At 42.2% G+C, this 15,600-nt stretch overlaps 1 protein-coding gene across 6 annotated transcripts in view; it reads right to left on the bottom strand.

Annotated features, from left to right (window-relative positions):
• The window catches only part of LOC122550866 (testis-specific gene 10 protein-like), a 139,978-nt gene that overhangs the window by 95,842 nt on the left and 28,536 nt on the right, over positions 1-15,600 (bottom strand). For 5 of the 6 annotated variants that reach the window (XM_087988335.1, XM_043692221.2, XM_087988336.1 and 2 more), the window contains exons 4-5: positions 4,606-4,671; positions 4,064-4,196 (exon numbers count right to left, since the gene is read on the bottom strand). In XM_087988335.1, the coding sequence (XP_087844461.1) occupies positions 4,064-4,196; positions 4,606-4,671 (199 nt within the window). The remainder of the gene's footprint in view (positions 1-4,063; positions 4,197-4,605; positions 4,672-15,600) is intronic. The other variant, XM_043692220.2, reaches the window with a different exon arrangement.

The raw sequence follows: 15,600 nt of genomic DNA, 5'->3' as shown, positions 1-15,600 counted from the left end.
GAACTAGAGGGCATAGGTTTTGGGTAAGAGGGACAAGGTATAAAAGAGACCTAAGAGGCAACTTTTTCACACAGAGGGTGGTACATCGAAGGAATGAGCTGCCAGAGGAAGTGGTGGCTAGTACAATTGCAACATTTAAAAGCATCTGGATGGGTATATGAATAGGAAGGGTTTGGAGGGGAATGGGCCAGATGCTGGCAGGTGGGACTAGATTGGGTTGGGATATCTGATTGGCATGGACGAGTTGGACCGAAGGGTCTGTTTCCGTGTTGTACATCTCTCTGGTTCTATGACTCTACAGACCAGTGAGTCTAATGTCAGTGGTGGGCAAATTATTGGACAGGATTCTGTGAGAAAGGATTCATGAATATTTGGAAAAGCATAGCTTGATTAGAGATAATCAGCATGGCTTTGTAAGGGGCAGGTCATGACTCACAAGCCTTACTGAATTCTTTAAGGATGTGACAAAACACATTGATGAAGGTAGAGGAGTAGATGTGGTGTATATGTATTTCAACAAGACGTTTGATAAGGTTCCCCATAGTAGGCTCATTCAGAAAGTAAGTTGAAACTTTATTGCTGGAACAGCACAGCAGGTCAGGCAGCATCCAGGGAACAGGAGATTCGACGTTTCGGGCACAGGCCCTTCTTCAGGAATGAGCAGAGAGTGTTCAGCAGGAGAAGATAAAAGGTAGGGAGGAGGGACTTGGAGGAGGGGCGTTGGAAATGTGATAGGTGGAAAGAGGTCAAGGTGAGGGTGATAGGTCGGAGTAGGATGGAGGCGGAGAGGTCAAGAAGAAGACTGCAGGTCAGGAAGGCGGTGCCGGGCTGGAGGGATTCGGCTGAGACAAGATGGGGGGAGGGGGGATGAAGAAACTGGTGAAGTCCAAGTTCATCCCCTGTGGTTGGAGGGTTCCCAGTCGGAAGATAAGACGCTCCTCCTCCGACCGTCGCGTTGTTGTGGTTTGGCGGTGGATGAGTCCAATGACCTGCATATCCTCGGTGGAGTGGGAGGGGGAGTTGAAATGCTGTGCTACAGGGTGGTTGGGTTGGTTCGTCCGGGTGGCCCAGAGGTGCTCTCTGAATCGCTCCGCAAGTAGGCGGCCTGTCTCCCCAATATAGAGGAGGCCACACCGGCTGCAGCGGATGCAGTAGATGATGTGGGTGGAGGTGCAGGTGAATCTGTGGCGGATATGGAAGTTTTCTTTGGGGCCTTGGAGAGAAGTGAGGGGGGAGGTGTGGGCGCAAGTGTTGCACCTCCTGCGGTTGCAAGGGAAGGTGCCGGGAGTGGAGGTTGGGTCGGTGGGGGGTGTGGATCTGACAAGGGAGTCGCGGAGGGAGTGCAGGTCATTGGACTCATCCACCGCCAAACCACAACAACGCAACAGTCGGAGGAGGAGCGTCTTATCTTCCGACTGGGAACCCTCCAACCACAGGGGATGAACTTGGACTTCACCAGTTTCTTCATCCCCCCTCCCCCCACCTTGTCTCAGCCGAATCCCTCCAGCCCGGCACCGCCTTCCTGACCTGCAGTCTTCTTCTTGACCTCTCCGCCTCCATCCTACTCCGACCTATCACCCTCACCTTGACCTCTTTCCACCTATCACATTTCCAACGCCCCTCCTCCAAGTCCCTCCTCCCTACCTTTTATCTTCTCCTGCTGAACACTCTCTGCTCATTCCTGAAGAAGGGCCTGTGCCCGAAACGTCGAATCTCCTGTTCCTTGGATGCTGCCTGACCTGCTGTGCTGTTCCAGCAATAAAGTTTCAACTTTGATCTCCAGCATCTGCAGACCTCACTTTCTCCTCATTCAGAAAGTAAGGAAACATTGGACACGGGGACATTTGGCTGTCTGGATATAGAATTGGCTGGCCTATAGAAGACAGAGGGTGGTAGTAGATGGAAAATATTCAGCCTGAGAGCTCAGTGACCAGTGATGTTCTGTAGAGATCTGTTCTGGGACCTTAGCTCTTTGTGAGTTTTATAAATGATTTTGATGAGCAAGTGAAAGAGTGGGTTAATAAGTTTCATGATGACACAAAGGTTGGTGGAGTTGTGGATAGTGTGGAGGACTGTTGCAAGTTGCAATGGGACATTGACAGGATGCAGAGCTGGGTTGAGAAGAGGCAAATGGAGTTCACCCTGAAAAGTATGAAGTGATTTATGTTGGAAGTTCGAATTTGAATGCAGAATTCAGGGTTAAAGGCAGGATTCTTGGCAGTGTGAAGGAACAGAGGGCTTTTGGGGTCCAGGTCCATAGATCCTTCAAAGTTGCCACCCAAGTTGATAGGGTTATTAAGAAGGCATATGGGATTGAGTTTAAGAGCTACGAGGTTATGCTGCAACTCTATAAAGCCCTGGCTACTTCATCTGGTTCGGATCTGGTCACTTCATTATAGGAAGGGATGTAGAAGCTTTAGAGAAGGTGCAGAGGAGTTTTACCAGGATGCTGCCTGGACTGAAATGCATGTCTTATGAAGAAAGGTTGAGGGAGCTAGTGCTTTTCTCATTGGAACAAAGAAGGATGGGAGGTGATTTAATAGAGGTGTACAAGATGATGAGAGGCATAGATAGAGCAGATAGTCAGAGACTTTTTCCCAGGGTGGAAGTGGCTATCACAAGGGGACATAACTTTAAGGAAATTGGAGGAAGGTTTAGGGGAGATGTCAAAGGTAGGTTCTTTACAGAGTGGTAGGTGCGTGGAATGCATTGCCAGCATTAGTAGCAGTGTCTGATATATTAGGGATATTTAATGGATCAGCATATGGATAATAGCAAATGAAGGGTATGCAGGTTAGTTTGATCTTAGAGTAGGATAACAGGTTGGCACAACATTGAGGGCAGGAAGGCCTGTATTTTGTTGTACTGTTCTATGTTCTATATTCTATGAATAAATAAATACTTAATCAATGAAATTATTGCATTACCCTCTCTAAAAATACAAATACTGAAAAACTGAAATAAAAAGGCAACTTTCATAAACACACATTTTGGAAGTGTCTACACTAAAAAGAGATAGTAGTCATTTTACTGATATCGTAGGCTTTAGTATATCTCCAATTTTAAATTAATAATTAATAACTCTAAATTAATATTCTTTAATATGTTACTTTTCTAAATATCACTTGCTCACACAAATTATCAATCTTGCAAATGGGTCTAAATATCAAGGGAGTTAGTAAGCAATCTGATAGTAATGAGCCTGGTCGAATTACTTACTACCAAGAAGCATACTTTCCTTATGATCACTAATTGTATGGTTTTCACAAGTGCAGTAAGTGCGTAATATTATATAGTTATTATGTGTATTAATAATTTAATAACTTTCCTCTTTTAATTTCCTCTTTTCCACTTTAAATTAAAAGATAAAAAAGCCACTGAGACTAATAAAGCTTAAATATCCATCAAAAATGAGATGGTATTGTTTCTTTCAGGATATCATAACAAGTATTTACCCTAGAATAGATTTATAAAACAACTTTGTATTGTACTATAAATTGAAACTTTCCTGACATAATGATCCCATTTCCTGACCAAAAGCATATTTTGTATGGCATAATAATTTGGTATTTGTAAGTTTATGTTCCCAATTCTCTTGAAAACACAGATCTTTTAGCATGGAATCAAAGGTACCAAGCAGTCTTTGCCCATTTTTTTTGGACAGTACGTAAGGCAAGCTACCTGACTACAAAAACTCAAAGGTCAAGCCTGATTATGCTGTCATTTGATGACAATGTGCATTGCCTTTCCAGCATGAGTCAGTGGATTTCAATTAGGAATATCAACTTTGGGCTAAAATTTACTTTCTCTAGCATTGTGGGCCACCAACATCATATTGGCTGCAAGTAGCTAACTTAGCACAGAACAAGCATTAGGCCACAAAAGTTCTTGGCCTAAACACCTCCTCCACACTACATCAGAAAATGTAATCACTGACCAAGCTATCTACAACCTCAAAATGAACTTTCATCACGATTTAAAACTTCAATACCTAAACAATTTTGCTATCTAGAAGTTGTGATTTTTTTTAAAAATCAAACGGTATTTCCAAATAACAGCCAACCTGTATCAAGGATCTTTTGAGCTTTGTTTTGTTGGCACCTCTCAAAGTGAATTAATGCCTCATTGCTGCCTTCAGCCTTTGCCTGTAATTCTGCTTTAATTTCCTCAAGTTGCTGCTTGGATTTTGCGGTATCCTGGAGAAGGGGAAGAAATAACTTGTAAAAACGGGATGATTAATAAAATATATGAGCCAAATGTTTTAAAAATGGTTAATTGTTGGGAAAAAGCATTTGAATTCTCTGTCGGTCTGAACTCTTGCCCAATTCCAAGGTAAATTGGATATAACAAACTTGCAAAGTCAGATTCAGTAAAATAAAAGCTTGGTTCTGATCTTTGTATCTGGTATAGTACAGATTTCTTGAGAAATAACTTAATTCTTCAAGAAACCTAGTCAAACCAATAGAAATCTAGCTTGTTAAAACCCTAGGCAAGCTTAGTTAGATTTAATCATTTACTCTGGAATACTGACCTATATTATTAATACTATAATCAAACTAAATCAGTTTCGATTTTGAGTCTTCAAAATTACATAGTACCACTTACGGATCTGAGTTTTACGATGGCTTGCTCCAATAAAACAATGTCCCTTTCTTGCTTTTCAATTTCAATCTATTATAAAGATATTTAAATATTATACTTCAACAATACAGTACCATCTAAAATTGGCTGTAAAACGATCATATTTGTTCCATGTATTTCAAGTAAGTGATGCCAGCATCGTAATGCAGGTTACGCATACCAAAAGTTATATACCATGTAATATATACATAATTACTTATGATGCATGTAACTGCATTATGAGGTAACATAATTATGTCACCCTTCATTACCTTTTAAGGCATGAATATCCATATAAAATGAAATTGTTGCAGAGCTCCAAATGGGTTATTTGGAGTGATCAGATATGAAATAAAATACAATATGAACTTAAGTACTTCTTTAACCACTACAATTCATGTGCTGCAGGCATAAGAATGTAAGAAATAGGAGCAGGAGTAGGCCATCTGGCCTATCGAGCCTGTTCCACCATTCAATAATAACATGGCTGATCTTTTCATGTACTCAGCTCCAAATACCTGCCTGTTCACCATAACTCTTAATTCCTTTACTGTTCAAAAACATATCTACCTTTGCCTTAAGAACATTCAATGAGGTAGCCTCAACTGGGCAGAGTATTCCACAGATTCACAACCCTCTGGGTAAAGAAGTTTCTCCTCAACTCAGTCCAAAATGAGAGGGGATCTTATAGATACAAATAAAATTATGAAGGGAACAGATCAGATACAAGCAGGGAGATTGTTTCCACTGATGGGTGAAACTAGAACTAGGGAGCATAGGTAGAACTTTCAAAGGTTCATCACTCTTCAAACAAAGAAATTCCTCCATATTTCTGTCCTAAATGGTCTACCCTTTAATCTGAGACTGTGTTTCTGGTTATTAGATTAGATTACATTCCCTACAGTGTGGAAATAGGCCATTCGGCCCAACCAGTCCACATCGCCTCTCGAAGAGTAATCCACCCAGACCCATTTCCCTCTGACTAATGCACCGAACAATTTAGCATGGCCAATTCACCTGGCCTGTGGGAGGAAACTACAGCACCCGGAGGAAACCCACGCATATGGGAAGAATGCGCAAACTCAACACAGACAGTCACCTGAGGCTGGAATTGAACCTAGGACCCTGGTGCTGTGAGGCAGCAGTGCTAACCACTGAGCCACCATGCTGCCCATAAAGATACCATAGTTTCTTCCCCTATCTTTTCAGCCCTTTAAGGATTTTGTAGGTCAAAATTAGATTATCTCTGATTCTTTGAAACTCTACAGAATAGAGTCCTAGTCTTTTCAGTCTGTCCTATAGAACAACCCTGCCAGCTCAGGAATCAGTCTCGTGAACCTTTGTTGCAAACCTTCTATGATACACAATGTTCCACACAATATTCCAGCTGAGGCCTAGTCAATACTTTCCAAATGTCTTCCTTGTTTCTGTTTTCTATGCCTGTGCTTACAATGCCAAATATTCCATACATATTCTTAACGGCATAATTAATTCCCTGGTCATCTTGAAAGATTTTTGAATATGCTTGTACTCTGCTTGTATACCCACCACAAAATATCATTGAGATAATACTGCCTCTCTATGTCATTGTCCTTAAAATGCACCACTTTAGACTTCTCCACATTAAATTATTCTTGCAATAGTCTGTACTTCTTAAATTTGCTAGTAGTGTGTGCTATACTGCAAAATTTTACATCAAACACAAGCATCAAATTTGTACTATCCACAAGTCTTAGTAATTTACATGTAACAGGAAAAGCAATGGTGGACGTACAAACCCTGAAAACCCTACAACATACATATTTCCAATCAATAAAACTTTGGCAACAATAAAATGAAAGAGGAGGTAGTCGAGATATTGGATGGTCTAAACATTGATATAGAGGAGGTTTAGAAAGGCTGGTGATCCTAAATGTTGTAAATCAAAATCAATTGGGATGCACCCAAGGATGCAGAGAAAAGGGAAGAAATTGGAGAAGCACTAGTCAATCTTCCAAGGTGATGAAGTCATATTCAACTCAAACATTAACTTTCTTTCAGCCACAGATGCTGCCAGATTTGCAGAATTTCTCCAGCACTATCTGCTTTTAGTTCAGTTTTCTAGCATTCATTGTACTTTGCTTTTACCAAGATATCACAGCATGAATGAAAGTGTGGACCTGCTTTTCTCTCACAGTGAACTTTAAGTATTTCCCAACATGCTCTTATATGCACTGCCACCTTTCTTGTGTCATCTGGACCGAGGGCTGTGGACAAGGTATCATGAACCCATTGCACTTACAATCACCAATACCATGTGCAGTATGCAGCTGAATAAGGTCTGAAGTGTCAGAAGGCCATGGTTCTCCTTATCAAATGCATTTATGTCTCACCGGATTAAGGATTGTAGCAAACTGACATTTGTGTGTGCTGTGACTGCTGACTAATAATATAAGTAAGAGGCTGCTTTGTTTCTAATATTCTCCACATGGGCTTAATGGAATTGTCCACAATGAATCCAGACACAAGTGCTATTGTGTGGTCATTACACAATGAAGGCCTACAGAAATAGAGGAGGTACTCATGCGAAGCAAGATAATGAATACATGACCAGAGAAATAGCATAACAGGGAGGGATTCTGATTCCTGGGACACTGAGCCAAACTACTTCTGGGCAAGATGAGACCAGTGCAAGCAGGACGGCTTGCATCTGGGCAGACTAGAGCCAATGTCCTTGGGGATCTATTTGCTAGAGCTGTCAGGGAGGCTATAAACCTGAGCATGGAGACCGAGATGGGACAATCAAGAATACAACCAAAGGAGGAAAGGTAAGAAATAGAAGTGAAAGACAGAAACAGGGAGAAAAACAAATGAGGCCTTAGTGCAAAGTAAAGCTAAGATGACTACCAAAGCTAAACAGACAAATCTAAAGGCTTTGAATCTTAATGAGCAGAGTATTGGATGTTCTTGATAGACATCTTCCAAAATCTATAGACACTGAGGGTGGCAAATGTAACTCCATTATTCGAAGTAAGAAAAAGAGGATTACCAACCAGTTAGCCAGTGGAGGGGTGCATCCTCTGCACCCCTCCACACACATCATCTATTGCATCCTCTGCACCCGATGTGGCCTCCTCTATATTGGGGAGACAGGCCGCCTACTTGCGGAGCGTTTCAGAGAACACCTCTGGGACACCCGGACCAACCAACCCAACCACCCTGTGGCTCAACACTTCAACTCCCCCTCCCACTCCACCAAGAATATGCAGGTCTTTGGACTCCTCCATCGCCAGACCACAACAACACGACGGTTGGAGGAAGAGCGCCTCATCTTCCGCCTAGGAACCCTCCAACCACAAGGGATGAACTCGGATTTCAGAAGTTTCCTCATTTCCCCTCCCCCCACCTTGTCTCAGTCAAATCCATCGAATTCAGCACCGCCTTCCTAACCTGCAATCTTCTTCCTGACCTCTCCGCCCCCACCCCAGTCTGACCTATCACCCTCACCTTGACCTCTTTCCACCTATCACATTTCCGACGCCCCTCCCCCAAGTCCCTCCTCCCTACCTTTTATCTTAGCCTGCTGGACAAACTTTCCTCATTCCTGAAGAAGGGCTTATGCCCGAAACGTCGATTCTCCTGTTCCCTGGATGCTGCCTGACCTGCTGCGCTTTTCCAGCAACACCTTTTCAGCTCTGATCTCCAGCATCTGCAGACCTCACTTTCTCCTCAAAGTTTGGCTTGAAACAAATGCTACCCCAAGTTGAGTGAGGTGGCAACTTTGCTCTCAGTGTAGAGCTCGCCTCCCAGTTCTTTGTCTTCTCTGAAGATTACTTCAGGGCACATGCTTCTCAAATGTCAATTTTGAAGACTGCTCCTTTTAAAGAGCAATCTTTGTTCCTGCTCCTAGTTTCTATAAACTATGAACAGTCTCCAAATGAATGCGAAACTGGATGTGGTAAAGATATAAGAGGTAGACAACTTTTCATTCTCAAAGTGAGGCTCTTTGCTGCTGTCACTAAATGAGGATGCCCTGTGACACCATCACAGAACTCGATCATCTGTCAGAATATTCCAGGTACAGGGAACTACAGACAATACACATGTTGAGCTGAGAGGGCCATATTGTTCTATCTGGTCCAAGTCATCTGTGATTATTGGAACCACACCTAAGAAGTCTGTGTCCAGTACCCTGGAAGTTGCCTTTGATTGCATATAGCCTTAACTCTTCCTACTTCTTATTATGGGCCGGATGACTCACAACACTGACTGCTGGGAGACAAAGGCTACCCTCTTCGATCATGGCTGATGACTGTTACGCTGACTGAGGGCAAGTATAGGCCATTTCTTCCAATAGAGCCATTGTGAGGCCTTCTTAAGATGAGGTCCCAATGCTTGGACAGGCCTGCACTCTCCTTGCTTGGTGTGTTCTGGAAAACTGGAGCAGACAAAGAAATGACGTGATGCACATTGAAGATCTAGAAGGGCAAAGGATGAGAACATTAAGCAGAAGGAACATCACCTTTCCCACGACAGAGAGCAGGAAGCCAGCCAGAATTTAATTGACAAGTGTTTCCAATATAGCTGAGTTAGATATAGTCATCCTTCATTGATAGCTAATCTGTGACTGCTGGAAAGACAAGTAGACCCTGTTTATACTCCAAATGAAAATGCTGCTTTTTTAGTTTCTCCCTCCTTGTGTCCAATAAAAGTTGACACGAACAATTGTTTGAAGGCTTTACAACATTTCAGGTTGAACAATGATATGATGTTCTGCTCCATTAGGACAAAAAGAGGATGTTATACACACTGAAGAGCTGGAGGAATTGCAGAAGTCTTCTGAAGATAAGCATAAGGACATTAAGTCAGAGGAGTCAGGACATTCATCATGATAGGAGTGCAGCATTAGGGAAACAGTATCACTCCGTTACACTTGCTTTTAACATCACGTAGCACTTAGGAAGGGTGGCTTCTGTAGCCTTACTCTTGTAGCTACTGCTAAAATGACAGTCAATCAAACTGGCATTGATTTAGAGTGTCAACAAATTTACAAATGTGGCATTCTATTTACAGTAAAAAGTCAGTCGTGCCATTTATATATGCTCATAAGGTTTTCTTTTCCTTTGTTCTTTCGTACATCTAGTGCAGTTCTGTGGTTTGCAACTGGAGTGCAGGAAGCCTGCCCTATAGAGGAAGCCTTAGAGGTTTAGATGAATGATCCCACTGGCAGTTGTGGATAGAGGGTTCAGTAATGCTGAGAGCACCCTGGCTAGACGCAGGCTCACCCTCCTGAGCCTGAACTTTCACAGGGTTGGGGGACATAGACAGAGTGGTGGTAGAGAAGATTTCTTTTTGGGATCTGTATGTGACCTCCTGTAGCTGTGTGCCTATTGGCACCATTCTGTCCCCTTGAATGGATGGGGCTCCTTAAGCAAAAAACACAATTTTCCTCATCCCCATCACTTTATCATTGATGCTGACCACCAGTGGCTAAAATGATGAACAGATGATCTGTATACATTTCTGCTAGCCATGAACATTTTGTTATACTTTGCTCTCGATGGCAGCTATCAACCTGTCCAGGGACAGCCAAATGCTCATACTAATAGCATTGGCTCTGACCTTCAATCCAGTTATACAGTGCCTCTGCCAAACCAGCCTGTTAATGTCATTTCTCTGTCCGCAGGACTTGCTGTGTTACTCCGGCACTCTGCTTTTATAACGCCCTGACTTAGCAGGTGCCTTGTTTTTGGCAGTTGTTCAAGTGCTGACAACCTGGGGTGTTTCTTCCTTGGTCAGATTCACAGACATGCTAGTGATGTGCTCACGAGAATGTATATCCAAGTCTAATCTCGATAAAGTACCCATAGGATAACAATATCTGAGCTGGTAAAGGGTGCAGGAGACTATGTTGCCTGTGCATCCTCTAAGAAGCTGTCACTGGTTGTTCAGATGTGGAGGGTATTGGACTGGGGTGGACAGTATTAAAAATCACACAACATCAGGTTATAGTCCAACAAGTTTATTTGGAAGTACTAGCTTTCGGAACGCTGCTCCTTCATCAGGTGACTGCGCATTCCTCTGAACCATGGCAATGGCACTGACCAGAATGGCAACTTCTTTGTTTTGTCTGGTGGTTTAGGGGAAGGAGAATGGCCCTTCTCTCCACCACCCAATCCACCAGAACCACCTCAAGATCCTTATCAGCAAAGCAGGGTGTCAAATTGTCTGTCAAATATCTTATTTTCAATTCTTCAGAGACGCAAACTGTGAAAGGCAATTCCTGGCTTGCAGCATCTGACATGGTGCTAAGCTGGAGTTAACGTATGGTGCTGGGGGCATAAATGCTGGGAGGCCCCAGCACCCAAGTACTTCTACCATTCAGGTAGCATTAGAGCGACGCCAGAATAGAGTCAGCTCTTCAATAATTTCTTAGCAAGTTTTCCACATATAGAGCGAGACCTGACCTTCACAAAAAGACATGCATATCAGTAGCAATGTCATGATAGTGTTCTCATTTTCTGTTTTTTATCTGCTCATGGGATATGGCACACTGACTAGGCCAGCCTTTATTGCACTTCCTTACTTGCGTAAAGGGTACTTAAGGGTTGACCACATTGCTGAAGGTTAGGATTCAAACATAGGCCAGGGCAGGTTAGGATGACGGAATACCCACCCTAAAAGGATATTAGTGAACCAGTTAGGATTTTACAACAATCAACAGTCATAACGTGGTGATCATCAGGCCACCCGTCTCACTTCACATTTTCTTGTATTAAAAAAATTTTGAATTAAAAATCCATCTGCCAGAATGGGATTCAAACCTATGTTATCAGAAGATAACAAAAGCAAAATACTATGGGTGATGGAAACCTGAAAAGAAAACAGGTTTGGCATCACCTACAGAGATAGAAACGGTTAACATTTCGAGTCCAATCTGATTCTTCTTCATCTATGAAAAGAGCTGGAAAATGGCAATTTTTCATGCTGTTGACAAAGGAGCAGTAGCAAGTAGAACATACAGAAGTTGCCCATAGCAAACACAATGGGATTGCTAATGGTGGCAAAGGAGTAATGGATATGTAAATAAGGATGAAATAATGTGCACAAAGAGAAAATAGGTTGGCTGTGTTGAGAGCAAAGTCAATTAGACACAAATTAGAGATGACCATGGGTGCAGAAAATGTAAGAGAAATAGAGGACATAAATCATGATGTAAATTTGTGGTATTCAATAGAGTCGCAGAGGCAATAGAGTGCCTACATGGCAAATGAGGTGTCTTTCATCCAGTTTATGTTGTGCTTTATTGGAACACTGCAGCATGCCAATGTTAGAAATGCCAGCATGGGAGCAGGATGGTTTATTGAAATGGAAAGCAACTGGAAGGTTAAGGTCATACCTCTAGAGACAGCAGAGGTATTCCAAAGAGGTCACTCAGACTGTATTCGGTCTTGCAAATGTAAAGGAGACTGCACTGTGAGCAGCAAATGGATTAGACAAGTAAAATGCCGCATCACCTGTGTTTGGGACTTTGGATAATAAGGAAGGAGATGATAAATGGGCAGGTGTTCTACCTTCTGTGATTGCATGTGAAGGTGTCATGAAGGAGTGAGGAAGCATTAGATGTGCTCATGAAGTGGACCAGTGTGTTGTAGAGCGAACAGGGGAATTCAGACAGTAGGGAGAAGGGATTGTGTCTTTGGTGGTAGTATCGTGGTGAAGGTGATAGAAAAAGTAGAAATTAATCCTTTGAATGCAGAGACTGATGGGTGAAAGGTGAGGATGTGGGGAACACTATGAGGGGAGGATGGAGAGGATGGGGTGAGAGATGGGTCAGATGATGAAGGGTTATGTCAACAATGATTTTTTTTTAATGAGGTGGGGGGATGGAGGGGAAGCTTTAGCTGAGGGAAAAGGAGGCCACATAGAGGCAGTCCAGTGGAAGGTGGCATCATCCAGACAGATGTGACAGAAAGGAAGCATCCAAAGAGCAGGAGAATCGACATTTCCGGCATGAGCCCTTCGGGCATGCCCGAAACATCAATTCTCCTGCTCCTTGGATGCTGCCTGACCTGCTGCACTTTTCCAGCAACACATTTTCAGCTCTGATCTCAGCATCTGCAGTCCTCACTTTCTCCTTCCAGATGTGACAGAAAGGAAAGCAATCTTTCAAGGAAGCAGGCTTTAAGAAGTGTAGTTGAGGCAAGTGTAGGAATCAATGGATTTGTAGTGGATATTGGTGGCCAGCCTATCTACAGAAATGGAAGCAAAGAAGTCAAGGAAGGAAGAGTCATAGACGGTCCAGGTGAAGCTAAGAGAAGGCAAATTGAAAGCAACACTGAATTTTTCCAATTCTGGACAAAAGTGAAAGCAGCGCAGATGACGTCATCAGTGAATCAGAAAAGCGAAAAGCAGCACAGATGACATCATCAATGCTTCAGAGAAATAGTTCCGTGTAGAAACCCAAGTATGACTAGACCACAAAATGTTTCACATATTTCACAAAGAGACAGGCATCACTGAGATATATGTACATACCCATAGCTTTGACTTGAAAAAGGGGGGTAAGTTGAAGGAAAAGTTGTTCAAAGTGAGAACGAGCTCAGCCTGGTGAAGGAGCGAGGTGGATGACAGGGACTGTTCAGGCCTGTTTTCAATGAAGAAGCAGACAACCTTCAGACCATCGTAAAAGGGAACAGATGCATAATGGGATTGCATATCCAGGGTAAAAAGGTGGCAGCATGGGGCAGAAACCTAGAAATTGTCAATCTCATTAAACACAGCAAAAGAATAATGATATAAGTAACAAGAGACTGAACAGGACAGGGGACTGAGGAAAGATGAAGTCAAAACAGGAAGAAATAAGTTCAGTGGAGCAGAAACACGCTGATACAGGGCAATCCCGTTTATGGATTTTGGGAAAAAGGTGTAAGTGTGGGGTTCGGGACAAAAGATAAGTCTGGGATTTTGGATTACTGGACAATTACATTGCCACCTGAACAACACATGAAGTTAGTCATTTCATGCTGCTCCTATGTAGCAGCAAAATGGGATTGATAACATCTTTCCACTTAAGGAGTGCAGCAGTTCAAGGCAGCTCACCATCACCTTCTCCAGCACAAACAGCAAAAGACAATAAATGCTGGTTTAACCAGTAATGCTCACATTCCAAAACAAATAAAACAAAAAAAAGCCACTAATCAAGCTGAGAATACATTCTGCCTTGCCACACAACTGAGCATTGTGGTGCATGAATTTCAGTTCGAACAGGATTTCAGGTATGTAGGCCATACATCACTATGACTGGTGAATTGTATCAAATAGCACATCCCTTCAGCTGTCTGTAATAAACAAGAGTACTGACTAAGCTGAACCAACCTGTACTTGCAAAGGTCAGAACATAGTGTCCAATGATTGATGATTGGCCACAGTTTGATTGTTCAGCGAATGGAAAGAAATACACAAATAGCCAATTAAGAGCAATAGTCAGGCTGCAATATGATTCACTTACACTTGTTAAGAGCTACATACATTCCTACACAGGATCCCAACATCTGCAAACAAAATGAACATATCCTAGTATCTATTAAACAAATGCTTGGGTGGGATAGGATGGGAGTACTGTTTCCTGGAGCATTCATTATGACAACAACTTGATCATAGTTGATTTGCCTTTTTGAATTTAAACAAAATCTTGGGGTGACAGTTAATTGGTCAAGATATTGTTGTGGAGAATGCACCAAAGTTCACTTGAAACTAATTTTAAAAATCTTTTCCCATGTAGTATAAATTGCTATTCCCTGAGATATTCTATTCTTCACCAGTCCTGACGAGTGCAAGATGAAAAGCTTTTTCTTCAACAATACTAAAGTTCTGTATTATCAAGTGATTAACTCAGTCAAGTTCTTTTTTGATGAAGTAAGAGGGGATTGATAAAGATAATGTAGTTGTCAGGGACTTCCAAAAGGCCTTTGATAAAGTATCACCCAATTGCCTTGCCTGTAATTGCAATGGAATTAAAAGTGGCAGAAAGAAAATGAAGTTAGTCATGTGATAGAGCAAATAAAACATTGTTGTGAGCAGTGTGTTTTGGATGGAGGAAGGTATACATAGAGGTTTGTAAGGGATCAGTATGCATATATTAATGAGCAAGATTTTAGTGCAGATTCAATTTCTCTGATGACAACACTTGGAAGTAATGTAAACTATGAGACAGATATTGAAATTTCAAAAGGACAGATGGACTAGTCCATCAAGTAGCCGCTTGACAGATGAAGCTTAATTCAGACAAGCATAATGTGATTCTTAGTCTTCCTAGCAGAATGTAAGGGTTTATAAAGAAATGAGTGCAATTTCAAAAATAGTGGCTATATGTAAATTGTTCACCATTGCAAGACATTGAGAAAACAGTTAAGGCGGCATACAGAATCCTGGGTTTTATAATTAGAGGCATAGAGTACAATAGCAAGGATACTATGATTAACCCTCAAGAAACAGCGGTTTGGCCTCAAGTGGAATACTGAGTCCAAGTCTGGGTCTTTTAAATTAAAAGGATATGAAAGCATTAGACAAGAATTTTGGTTTTTTTTTAATTCATTCATGGGTTTCATTGGCTCACCCAGCATTTCTTGCCCATCCCTAGTCGACCCTGAGCAGGGAAGCTTTCTTGAACCACTGCAGTCTTTGGGGTGTATGTACCACAGTGCTGTTAGCGAAGAGGTTCTAGAATTTCAATCCAGCTACCCAGTAACAGAGCAGTGATATCCTTCCAAGTCAGGATGGTGAGTGGCTGAGTGAGGAACTTGCACGTGGTGGTACTTATGTATCTGCTATCTTCATCCTTCTAGATGGTAATATTAAGGTTCTATCTAAGGAGCCTTGGTGAATTTCTACAGTGCATGTTGTAGATAGTATACACTGCAGCTACTGTCAGTGGTAGAGGATATGAATGTTTGCGAATATGCTACCACTCAAGACAGCTGTTTTGTCCTAGGTGGCATC

The sequence above is a fragment of the Chiloscyllium plagiosum genome, unplaced genomic scaffold (assembly GCF_037043375.1).
Source record: "Chiloscyllium plagiosum isolate Xiang-an unplaced genomic scaffold, Cpla_swu_hap1 HiC_scaffold_6, whole genome shotgun sequence".
NCBI classification, from domain to species: Eukaryota; Metazoa; Chordata; class Chondrichthyes; order Orectolobiformes; family Hemiscylliidae; genus Chiloscyllium; species Chiloscyllium plagiosum.
The sequence above is the reverse complement of the archived record's forward strand: the minus strand, read 5'-3'. Positions and strand labels throughout refer to the sequence as shown.